Source organism: Acipenser ruthenus, chromosome 17, assembly GCF_902713425.1.
Source record: "Acipenser ruthenus chromosome 17, fAciRut3.2 maternal haplotype, whole genome shotgun sequence".
NCBI lineage: Eukaryota > Metazoa > Chordata > Actinopteri > Acipenseriformes > Acipenseridae > Acipenser > Acipenser ruthenus.
Window position 1 is genome coordinate 9,752,229 of NC_081205.1, and position 12,945 is coordinate 9,765,173.

Genomic DNA, 12,945 nt, shown 5'->3' on the forward strand with positions numbered 1-12,945 from the left:
TAAATACAGAAAATGTTTATTAAGTGCAATACATGTAGAACGTGCTTGTAGAAAACACTGTATAAAACCAGTGGCTATGAAGAGAAAGTATATTTTATTAAAAACAATAGTTATGAAGTTACACATGTGTTACAAACTTACACAATCTTAGGTCTGAAACATTTTACCAGGTTAAGATATTGAAATCAATTTCTACAGTCTTTGAAAGCCTGCTATATGGTACTTAATGCAGCAGCGCCAAAGTGAACACAGACTGAAGAAGCTTTGTGGTAGAGTTATAAACTACTGCACTGAAACATTGCATATAATATAAAACATGATTAGTATTAGTACAAAATATAAAAATAAGTTACCTGTTGTGCTATTTGCCATACTGTTCAGTCCCCAAATAACCCATCGGCCAAAGCAGAAATATATTACAAAAGAGTATTTGGCCTTGAAATCTTTATGTACATCATTCTATAAGACTTGTACTGTATATACACCTGGGGTATTCTCAAAAAGCTGTAACAGCACCACATGTTTACTGTCTAAACATAATATTTGGCTTTCTGTAATTGGTAATTGCTTTGAAAAATAACTAACAAAAATGGCATAAAATTGAGGAAGGGCTTTTGAAAATACCAGCTCTTGACCTATAAAATGGGTTAATTCAATGTGATATAAAATAGATATATTTGGTACATAGAATGTTTTGTCTTCCAAAGGTAGAGATTTGTTTAGTTTAGAATTTTTTTTTTGTATAGAAGACCACTTGGATTTCTTGTTATGTTAAAAATAATTATATACATTACTTATTTTATTGTATGTTTTTTTTTTGTTTTTTTAATAGTTAAAATGACAGTCTTATATAAAGCTATCTTACAGGATCTGCCAAGCCCAGTCCCAGTAAATATGTTGTATTACGTCAGTTAATATAATTGATAATCTGATATGAACTTTCATGTTTTAGGCTACAAAAATAATAACTAAAAATACAAATATACATTTATCATTTACACATTTGTATTGGCTGTGGGTTCTACTTATTGGGCAAGTGTCTTTGAAAATTATTGGATTTACCTTCAACCTGTGTAATTTCTAGCTCCTTCTTAACCTGTTTCTAAATGCTTTTCAAACTAGTGCACACTAGTGCAAAGGAAATTGAGTACTTTAAATTACTGGTTTGCACGTTAGTGTCATTGTTTGTTTGTTTTTTGTTTTTTTAATGATTTAAGTACCAAATACGTTTTCAAAAGTTATAGGATGCATACATTAATTGGAACATGAAAAGGTTCATATGCTAAAGACTACAAATGCAAAAAAGGGCAAAACTGAGTAACATTCACACACCTTGTGTCATTGCAATGCATTTCTTGGACACACTGGATCAATTACAAACCATGTTTGTAATGTCCTTTGGTATACCTCTTAATCCAGTTTGTATTGAGATAATCCACTAGATTTTCAAAAGGCAGTTAAACATGCTTAAAAAATGCTGAAAACTACATTATATAACAGATTATTATTATCAATTTTGATACATCTGTAATTGGCATTAGCAACAGAGTAATAAAACCCCCAGATATCACAAATCGAGAAGGTTCCAGAAAGCTGAAGGAGCCTCAAGCCTCGTAGAACTTCTCTATCTTTTTGGAGACAGTGCCTCCAGACATCATGGTCATGCTGCTGACAATTTCTTTGGTGACTTGCCGGGTGACAGTTCCCCCAGACGTGTGTTGTGTGGTGATCATACCTCCATCTGCAGGAGGAGCAACAGAAGAACATGGGAACATGAGAACATTTATGAATGAGAGGAGACCATTCAGCCCATCTAGGCTTGCCTGGTTTGTAGTAGCTGATAGACCTCAAAACTTTGTCAAGTTGGGTCTCAAAGGATCCAAGTGATTCAGCATCAACAACATTATTAGGTAATCCATTCTATGCCCTCACTGTGTGAGGAAGTGTCTCAGCTCTCTGTTTTAAGTCTATCACCTCTTAATTTCCAACTGGGTCCTCTGGTCTGTGCTGCCATGTATGTATTGGTTAACTTTGTCAACTCCTTTTAAGATTTAAAAGACTTCGATCATGCCCCCCTAATTTGTCTTTGTTCCAGGCTAAATAGATTCAGTTATTTCAGTCTTTCTTCATAGCTTGGTCCTTTAAACCCTGGGATTAGTCTGATTGCTCTTCTTTGGTCTCTCTCACAATGTCCCTGTGGTGCGGTGGCCGGAATTGCACACAGTTTGCTTTTTTGATTGCTTCCCTGTCTGGTTGCTGACAACGAGGAGTCTCTTGCAACACCAACACCATTTGGATCCTACATGTCTAAGTTTACACTTTACACTTTATACTGCATTTGCATTACAGAACCCATCAGCAATCTAAGGGGGCAAGATGCAGACTGGGGTTATGGCACTAGGCTTCAGTGGTCTCAACCCCCTGGACAGTTTATTGGAGTACAATAGAATAGCTCTGTGACAAGGTGAAAACCCTGCACATTAATACTGTATATCTTTTGTATTAGAGCAGTGTTTGGGTTTAAATCATATGAGAATGTTACTGGACTGTGTGTTTCACCTGATTGGAGGGGAATGGAAAAAAATCAGGCTATATGAGACTACAACTAGTTATCTTAGCCCCACCCATAAAATAAAAGATGGTCGAATCAACATTTGTTATTTGTTACCTGAGAAATAGGGGTCATTGAATGTTGTGTGGGTGGTCTTTGTGGTGATCTCCCCAGGAAGGTTGTATACTTCCCTTCTCATCATCTGCTGGTTACCAAACTGGGATAAGTTCGCTAAATGGAAAAGAGACTCAGATCAGGAACTGTGATGCCAAGCGTAAGACACAATGATAAGATCTCATCAGCAATATTACCGGTATGTATAGAATATCGTACACAATATCGATACATGCTGATACCCAGCACACAAGAGGTGAGAGTGGATGAAAATCAGCTTGTATCTTACATAGAACCCTGTGCAATATTTTCATAATATATATTGAAAAAAGCATAATTAAATACTATAGTTAGTTTGTATCAGATGGAAATGATTTTGCATTCAAACTACTGACAAAATATCTATATATTATAAGCATATATAGCCTTATATAATGCTGTTTTGAAATGCAATAGTGCTACTGTTTTATTTCTTTTTTTATTCTGAATTTGCACTAAAAGGTCAACTGAATTACAGAACACAATGATTCCTTGGGCCCCCTGACCCAGCTAACCAGGATTACCAACAGTGTAAACCAATAGAGAATTCTCAGGCAGTGCAGCCTCATAGCCCTAGGAAAAAGCAACAGAGCTGGAGAGACAAGGCAAGGGTGAGAGAGCGTACCTCCGTCCTGTGACTCAATGGTGATGATGCCCTCCCTCTCAGGCCCAAAGCCCTGGGTGGTCTTGGCCTGAACTTTGAACTTGTAGGGCACGTTTTCATTCAGGTTGGGGACGGTCAGGGTGGTCTCAGAGCTGTCCCCGTTCACCTGGAAGGAGCGCACCTCTCCTAGCACACAGAAGAGAAGACAGGCTTGTGAGACACTACTTGTGTCACAAATCACATTTTCTTAAATAAGTGTATTCCCCATGCCAGTTCATTATAAAGCACATATCAGTAGTCCAATTACTTAAAATAAAAGGCAGAGATGTCCGACTCCTCCCCAATATTGCTTTTTTGATTTGTAAGTGGATTTTCCCATTCAGCAAAAATGCTAATTAATCGATACTGTGTTTAAGCATGACTCGTGTTTAAGCATGACTCGTGTTTAATGAGCAACATACTGAAGCTGTTTTTTGCAGCTTGTTTATAACACTATCTTTTTTAAAACGTCTTTGCTACTATTCAGTCAGCTATTTTGTTTTTGTAAACTAAACTTATTTTATGTACTTTATGTCTTTCCTTTCTCTGTTAGTAAAATATGTTATTTTTGTACAGCTCTTTAAGACCTCCCTGGACAACAACATGGCCCTGCTTTTGGGCCTTTGGTAAATATGTGAACAAAATTAGTTAAATTGTGTATTCAAAATGCATTTTTTTTACAGTTTTAAACCATCCACTCAGTGCTCTTTTGCCTAGATTTAAAAAAAAGGTTTAAATAACGGTTTTAATACACTTTCCAGAACTTAACAGGCTTGGAAAAGAGTTGACTGGAGGCCCTTTCTCCCGACAAATCAAAAGCAGCTAATTTCAGGGTTTTTCCTGGCCTGCTTACCTCCGCCGTGGAGCTGCTCACAGGTCACCATGTAGCCCAGGATGTCGCCGTTGGGTTTGCGTGGCTTGTCCCAGCTCAGCTGCAGCTCTTCGGGACTCAGGGCAGTGAAGACCAGCGGTCCTGGGGCACTCGGAGTGCTCAGAGTGAAGGGAGAGCCTGCAGGGGAGAGGAAGACAGGGGTAAAGATGAGCTTGAAAGAAAACCGACATGAGTCATAAATTCATAATGCTACAGACCTTAAACACACCTCAAAGTCTAGAGTCTGATTCTGAAACGTATTATACTTATTATTTATTTATTATTTGCAGGTGTTTGTAATGGGCAATGTAAATTGAGTTATTTTCCCCCAATTTAGAATGGCCAATTATGTTCCCTCGTCACAGCATATACCCACAACTGCTCAGAAGAAATGAAGGTCAGTGGGTGTCCTCTGAACTTGAGAGTGGATGTCAGTGAGGTACTGGCCTCTGAAATACAAAGGCCAGCCCTGCAGGTGTCCACTTGACCTCACCAGGCGTCTGTAGCGCAATGAGGAGAAACAGTCCCTGCTGTTTTTGTCAGTGCTAATGCAACGTTTCTTCTGGAATCCCCAAAGAGGTCCAACGACTTTGCGCAGCCACAAAACTCTGGACTCCGAACTATAAGACTTTTACCAAGTAGGCCACTTAGGGGCTGCCCTAATTGTGTTCTTCCATTAAATGTACTTCTATACTTTTAATATTAGGATGGGTCATTATTTTCCCCTCTTTTACAATTCTACTAATAATAAATACATTCAGAATTACAAGTAACTGCAAGGGCAGCAGGCAGAAGAAGTATCATTTACTAGTTCACTGGTTGCTCCTGTTCCCGGGTAGGGGCTGGGTGTTGCTATAGTTACCTGGCACAGGGTTCAGGGGGCTCTTGGGGTCCACCTGTGACTCAATGGTGATGACACCCTCTCGCTCCGGGCCCCAGCCCTCCTCACTGTGTGCCTTCACCTTGAAAATGTACGAGTGGTTTGGCAGCAGCTCCTTCACCACCACTGAGTTCTCAACAGGGTTTGGGATGTCGATTCGCTTCACGTCACCTGAAAGAAAAATCATACCGCTGTCAATTCAGCTGGGTGGGTGTAACAACGAACAATCATATGTTACAAACTCCTTCTGTTCTCATTAGGAATCTTCTGCAGTTTAAATTGAAAATCATTCGATGAGTTCCACACAAATCTCATTTAAAATGTTTTTTCCCAAAAAAACGTTTCCGATAAATTCCAGTTTGAACGTGAACATACAAGTTTTTCAAACATGTATTTGGTCAGGTGTCTGTTGTGTAAATATTCAACATTGCATTTCACTGAGGGGAATCAGTACTTTTATTTAAAAAAAAAATGAATCATTTAAAAAAACAACTGTAATAAGCCAGTGTTAAAGTTACAAGTTTTTTTCACCAGAGTTCAGGAGCTCCTCTTATGCTAAATCAGTCTTTTCTAGAGCCAGTGCCACTAGTGATCTGCCACTTTGGATCACGTTTTGCTGGCAATACAATAGCTGTACACTAGATGGTGCTGTTGCTCACTAATATAAAACCACTTTAGCTGATCCTGCTTACTTTACATACAGTATGTCTATGACAGGCAGGCAGAACGGAACATAAGGGTACAGCAAACAAAATAATATACACCAGTGCAGAAGAATACAAAGTGTAAATGAAACATTGAAAACAAATGAAATCATGAATAACTTGACATATTGTACTAGTTAATGCAGGCAGCAAAGTGTCATTGATTGAATGGAGTGTGTGATGCAGAGCCACTGACCTCCATTGAGGAGCTGGTAGAGGACGCAGTATCCCTGAACCTCCTTCTCACAGTGAGGCTCCTGCCAGCTCACCTTCAGGGAGGTGGGGCCCAGTGCAGAGAAAACCAAGCGCGTGGGCGTGTCCGGAACACCAGGGGGCAGTCTAGGGTCTGCAGGCACAAGGGGACAGTGAGCTTGAAAGATACTCTCATTATCTATCCCTGCACTCTGTCCTCACTCCCCCTGCAACATCATGTCTAGTTTGAGGACCACATTTTACACACTCCTCCTCCTCGTCTCTCTAGCCTCACTACCCCTCCCCCCTCCCCTCTCCCCACTCTCTCCTCACTCACCCTGCAGCACCATGTCTAGGTTCTGTAGTGCATCGTTCACGTCCTCTGACTGGGTCCGACCTCTCATGCTGTGGGAGATGTTATAGTTTACCACCTTCTTGCTGTACCCAGAAACTCCTAGAGGTAACAGCAAAGCAACTTGATTAATAGTGATTCCCCTCGATCTAGGTAGAACTGGATAACACCATTACTGACACAAGAACACAGCACACACCGAAGGGCTTGTGTACTGTACAGGAAACAGGTGGAGATCCCATGCATTCCAAGAAAAAGCATGCTTTTTAGAAGTTAGATAAGAGAAAATATTTTTGTCCTACAACAGAGAGCGTGTATTTGTAAGCAGCGTCGAATAAACAGTTCACATAACAGCCATCCAGAACTATTAAACACTCAACAATGCTGAATTAGGAATCCTAAAAGAAACTAAAATTCAAGGACAAATGTTTGGAATAGACACTTTTTAAATGTCTTTGGCGAAAGCACACTAGCAGACATCCTGTATATCTCCTCACAAATGCTTCAAAATACATTTTCACACATTTTTCTTTTTTAGCTTTATTAACATTACTGGTTTTCTTTTATCTTTTGGTTCATGGTTTGTATTTTTCCATTAAAGACTATTACATTCTAAACATTACTACACTGTTTTTACAGATAAACGGCTTCTTTCTGGTACTTTTGGCTTTGGTCTGATTGCAGCTAGACCATTAGAAGGAGCTTGAACTACAACAGGATTGGGTACTTTATATCCATACAGGAGTATCTGCATATTTATAACTGAAGTATAAAATGCAAAAGCAAAAGATCTTCCAAAGAAGAAAAAAGTGGCTAATATTGTCAGTTCTAATAAAAGGCAGGGAACTGGATTTTAAAACCATGGTTTCTTTAACAAGGGAAAATGGTTTGTCTGGCAGTATCAAATAAAACATTATTATACTGTTTTAATTTTCCATTAATTTAAATGTGGTTTATGACCACACTTTACTGTTAACATTAGTTTTATAACACGTTCATTTGGGTTGATGTTGCTTTGAATACTTGACAACATTGAAACTAGAGCTGCTCTGCTGTTTAGATCACAGAGCTGTTTAAAATGGGTGTGTATCTGTTGACATTCCCAGAGAGGTAAGGACTTGACAGACCGCGGGGGCTAACAAAGTTACAGAGGTTCTGTAACAGAAAGAAGTAGCAGTAACTGTAAAGGCATGCAATCCCATATTTGTTATCGTCTGATACCTAGACTCTCAGAGAACCCACTCGGTTCATCGACCATGACAATAGAATCCCGCACGCCATCGTCTCCATAGTAACCCTTCATCTCAGTGCGTTTCCTGAGAACCACTTCGTCCGTCCTGAAACCACTCCTCCCAGCATCCTCTTCTCTATAGGAGTGTGACCTCCCTGTGACCTCTGGATGAGATGGTGAGAGACAAGAGAGTCAATGAGGTAAAGAGGCAGCACACAGACACACACACACAGACACACACGCGCGCGCACACACACACACACACGCCAGGTGTTTCACATGGCGATGCACTCAGGGCTATATTGAGGAGTAGCACTTGTGTTCAATTGTCTGTCTCTTTCTGAAGCACAGAACAAACGGCCTAATCCAGCCTCTCTACAACCAGCATTCTGTGTAATTCAGCATAATTTTGGAGTCTCAAACCAAATCCTTATTGAAATTAATGGTGTGATACTCTCTACAATTCAGAACCTGTCTATTCTGGAATCCTGCATGATTAGTAAACTTTGTTTGAAATCAATGTAACTCTAACGGTGTCTAAAATCCTTGTTTACATAATGCAGAATGTGGTGGTTTGCAATTTCTACCTTTTTTTGATTTTATTTAGGTACAGTATTAGATTTTACTGTACCTGTGTAAACCAGCACGCTAAATAAAATGGGACAATTTCGTCGCCCCAGCAACGCCGGATTAGACAGGTTACAGCGGAATATGTCTGTTATGCATTGTAAGTACCTTAATTCCAGAGGTAATGCAATGGATAGTTGTACAAAATAAGCCATTACTAATAGTGACAGACTGCTGGGACACTGGAGAGCCAATCTTGAACAATCTCCATAGCAGGTTATGTTTAGGTGTATTTTATTTTTTATTGACTTCAATACGAGCATGTATACACTAGATTAAAAAGGGGAGCATACTGTATATGCAATCATTTAAAAGGAGATCCACCATGAAACCAGAAACACTGGTGAAAGATCCTGGTAATAGCTGAACAGCATGTACTATTAAAAAGATGGACAACCATGACGTCTTACAACAGGTTCTGTGGTATAAAGCGCCAGTTTATAAAGGGAGCACTGTATATTTTTTAATAAAGTCTTATTACACTGGGATTTGTTATAAAACTGTGGCAATTACCTTGAGGTTATCAAGTGTTGTTACCAACACAAATGAATGTGTACTAACCTTGCCCAGGCATTAGAGTTGTGTGGTACTCCTTGGTAATGGTAGACCCCCCGCCTCCAATGGTGCGGGTCTCGAACTGGCTGTTCACACTCATCTGGCTGTTAGGACTCATCTGCCTGTTGGGACTCAGCTGGTTGTAGCTTGTGGTCGTGGTCCGAGAGAGGGAGCCACCTCCTCCCTGGTAGAGGTAGCTTTGATCCCACTTGTCATTCATGAACTGATCTGCAAGACAATCGGGAACAAGAAGCTGCTCATTGAAGTCTCAGAAATCTGTGTTTTCCGAAGCTGTGCCTAAGGTTCCCTAGACGTACAACCAGAAAGAAACAAAAACACACACAGACAGGTCATCAACTGCTGCTTGACGCCTCAGCTGATGCCAGCAGAGTTCTTGTCAACATGTATCAGCACCCAAGTTTGGTAAGAGAAAGGTAGAGCTTTCTGAGAGGGTCTAGACAGTGTGGGAGTGTGCAGGGACTGGAGCTCTGCACGGCTGAGAGCTGCGGTGGCCTCAGCTCGGGGGGACACATGCTGCTACCAGGAGGTCTTCACCTTGCTGAGGGCCCGTGCCCGCAGTACTGCTAGTCCAGCCAGGCGTAGGGGCGGCCCTGGCATTCAGACGACTGGCCTCCAGTTCCCCGCTGGCACTGCTCTCTACGTCTGAGCTGGGCGGCCGCGGGATCACGTCAGCCGGCAACCTCCAGGAAACCTTCCGCAGGTCCAAGTCTTCACCCACCAACTGGACAAACTTCCATTTCATTCCTTTCAGAACAATTCAAGCACTAGTGTTCAGCGCTCCAGATAAGCGGCGTAATTTTAATTTAATTTGAAACGAATATGCATAGCAATTTTTCTGCACAACCCGAGTTTGCACGTTATCAAGCGTCTTGTACTTCGTTGGTTCCCGGCGTCTCAGTGGTGAATTGTGAATAGACTGCATGCGGTAGCTAGAGAATGGATCTTAGAAACGAAGGGACAGCAACTGTAGCCTGCCTGGGAATTGCCAGAAACAGGAGTCTGCAAGGAAATGTTGCATTTTACTCATCCAAAATATATTTTACTCACTAAATTGGAGAGTAAATTACTCAATGGCCCAAAGCCTTATCTGGAGCGCTGCTAGTGTTGGTACTGCTTCCTGCACCCTAAAACTAGGCATCGTAGGGAGCACCGTCTCAATTTAGCTAATCCCTAAGAAGAGAAACAATCCCTCTATTCCCAGCAAGCCAAAGCAGGAGAGAAAACAGTGTAGAATAGAGAGGGGCACAGCTGCTCCACCTTGCTGCAGGATCAATGCTGATAATGATGAGATGAAAGCAATATATTTCCAGGAATACCTTGTCAAATTAGTCATTCTGAATAAATCAAAAGAGCACAACTGAAACTTGAAAGCAATGTCTTACAAAAGAAAGAGCAGACACCCACACCTTCTGCGGTTTGTTTTAGAGACAGATGGATAGATAAATAGATAGATAGATAGATAGATAGATAGATAGATAGATAGATAGATAGATAGATAGATATTTCACTCAAATATTTTCACCATTAATTTAATGTATTTTCCGACATGCTAGATTACTCACCTTCGTCGGATACACTGGGGCGCTTACTGCCCGTTGGAGACCGCATGACATCAGCGCTGTACATCAAGAAGCTGTCATAACCCTCCCCAGCCTCGGCATCAATAATGGGGATGTCTGGAATAATAGGGACTGAAGGGAAGATAGAGCACATAGAACGTAAGCAACACTAGGGATGAGAAGACAAGATCTTTGCTAAAACACCATTCACCGCTAGGAGCTTCTGAATGTTCTTGAAGGATCTAAGAACTCAAATTCTCATTATTCCATGTATGGATCTCTTGGTAAAAACAACTGTTTACTATGCCAATAGTTTTTTCCCCAGTCAAACATGAATCAGGTCTTGACAGAACTCATGTAAGTGCGTCTAACAGGATGTCTAAGTTTTCCCAGCGGCTGGGCTGTTGTGACTTACTTGACATGGGCCTCTTGGGCTGTGTAGCCAGGTTGATGGTGGCGTCTCTCGCAGGCCCCCAGCCTGCCCCGTTGCGTGCCCGTACAGTGTAGCAGTATGTCTGGGACTCCACCAGGTTTTCAATCAGCATCATTCTCTTCTTGGGGTCGTCAATCCGTACTGTCTTGGTGGGGCCCATGGCCTCTGAAACAGAGCAACACTTTCCCTTTAGGAATATAGACAAGAAAATCCCATAGCAAATTACCCAACCAGCCACCCTCCATCACCCCTAAAACCCTACCTAGTCAGACAAAGACAGTAAATTATACAGATTCACAGTTACTTAGCATTTGGTCAGATTTCTCTTGTGTAAACGGCTGTTGGGAAACTTTTATAAAACAGATTACAGTTGTGTATCATCTCATTTTGTTGAGCTTAGTAATATGACATTCTTAAGCTAGCTGTAGACAGACCCCTTTCTCTTACTGTTGTTCTCATTGATGGGAGTGTAGGAGACCTCGTAGACTGTGATATCCCCATTGGTCTCTGCAGGCTCCGCCCAGCTCAGCTGTGTGACTGTGGAGTTGATGACATTGAAGGCCAGGCGTCCTGGTTCGCTGGGGACTGAGGGAGAAGAATATTTACAAACAAGATGAGGTCGTGCAGTTTCTCGTAGCTGGTTGATCTCAAAACTTTGTCAAGATGGATCTTGAAGCATCTCAGTGCTTCAGCCTCAAAAACATGCTAAGGTAGCCCATTCCATGCCCTCACCACTCTGTGTGAGGAAGTGTCTCCTTCCCTCTAATCTAAGTCTATCTCCAATTAATTTCCAACTGTGTCTCCTGGTGCTGTTTTTGTACGGCACTTTTTAAGGTTAAGTATGTCAAGTCCTTTTAAAATGTTCAGCCATCCATCCATTATCATTAACCGCTTACTCCTTTACAGGGTCGCGGTGAGCTGGAGCCTAACCCGGCATACACAAGGCTCAAGGCGAGACTACACCCTGGACGGCACGCCAGTCCATCGCAGGGCACCACACACAGGGCAATTTAGAGTAACCAATCAACATGGACAGCATGTCTTTGGACTGTAGGAGGAAACCGGAATACCCGGAGAAAACCCACACGAACACGGGGAGAACATGCAAACTCCACACAGACAGTACCCTAGGCCGGATTCGAACCTAGGACCCTGGCGCTGTGAGGCAGCAGCGCTAACCACTACGCCACCGTGCCGGCCTTATGTTCAGTCATGTCCCACCTAATTCTTCTTTGCAGATTATGGCTGTAAAGAAGATTATGGCTGTAATCTCATAGAATGTATCAACACAAAATATCATGACCGCCATTATTATTATTGCTTTACTAACATGCTCGATTTTAAATGTATTAAATGCAATCCAGAAATGATTTGGCAGTGCTGCATGCACATCCATCTTTAATGATTGTGAGGCTGTATTACCAATAATAAAAAGCAACAATCCATTGCAACCTTATACTGAACATTTAGTTTGCAATGTCACACACCAGTGTATATCACTTGCTATCAAATACTATTCATCAATACAATACATTTTCTCAAGCAGATTAGCAAATATCAATGCAAATAAGAATTAGCTAATCAATTACAGTACTAAAGAATGTATAGGAGAATGAAAGTCTGACTCACCATCTTCCAGCGTGCAGCAGTGTACCACATCAGAGTAGTGCCCTTCGCCCATGGAGTTGTAGGCACACGTACGCATCTCATAGTCACAGTACGGGTACAGGTTACTGAGCTCTACTGGGGGGGCCTTGCAGTCAATGACCTGGGCATCAGACTCCGAGTCTCCCTGGATCCAGTACTTCACCTGTGGAGAAATAAAACAACGTGAACCTTCAGAACAGGCTGTGTCTGCCACGACATTCTTTTCTGCAGTCTATTGTAGGTTATTCTATTTAAGCAAAGTATTGCATCCTGTATTACCTATATTAAGGGCAAAATGGTCACGATTGGGAGCTGGTTGTAACAGAGGGATCAGCTGTCAATATGTGCGTTTGGATTGTTTAGTGATGGCTGTGTTCCTGCTTGGGGACATGCTCAGTATATAAGGGTTATTCTCTTTGTAGTCACACCAGAGTTGCCAGCTTGTAAGGTGCCATAGAGTCGCCAGTGTACGTTTATGAATTTAGTTTAAACATGGAATTAACTACTTTGTTACGCTATAAGTATG

At 41.5% G+C, this 12,945-nt stretch overlaps 1 protein-coding gene across 3 annotated transcripts in view; it reads right to left on the bottom strand.

The window, feature by feature from the left end:
• LOC117423549 (integrin beta-4-like) overlaps positions 1-12,945 on the bottom strand; it is a 45,858-nt gene continuing 32,913 nt past the window's right edge. For all 3 annotated transcript variants that reach the window (XM_058989936.1, XM_058989935.1, XM_034039526.3), the window contains exons 30-42: positions 12,402-12,582; positions 11,220-11,357; positions 10,755-10,937; positions 10,343-10,471; positions 8,766-8,987; positions 7,568-7,741; positions 6,332-6,448; positions 5,999-6,148; positions 5,081-5,269; positions 4,201-4,356; positions 3,330-3,494; positions 2,669-2,782; positions 1-1,741 (exon numbers count right to left, since the gene is read on the bottom strand). In XM_058989936.1, coding sequence (XP_058845919.1) covers positions 1,605-1,741; positions 2,669-2,782; positions 3,330-3,494; positions 4,201-4,356; positions 5,081-5,269; positions 5,999-6,148; positions 6,332-6,448; positions 7,568-7,741; positions 8,766-8,987; positions 10,343-10,471; positions 10,755-10,937; positions 11,220-11,357; positions 12,402-12,582 — 2,055 coding nt within the window. In that variant the 3' untranslated portion in view covers positions 1-1,604. The remainder of the gene's footprint in view (positions 1,742-2,668; positions 2,783-3,329; positions 3,495-4,200; positions 4,357-5,080; positions 5,270-5,998; positions 6,149-6,331; positions 6,449-7,567; positions 7,742-8,765; positions 8,988-10,342; positions 10,472-10,754; positions 10,938-11,219; positions 11,358-12,401; positions 12,583-12,945) is intronic.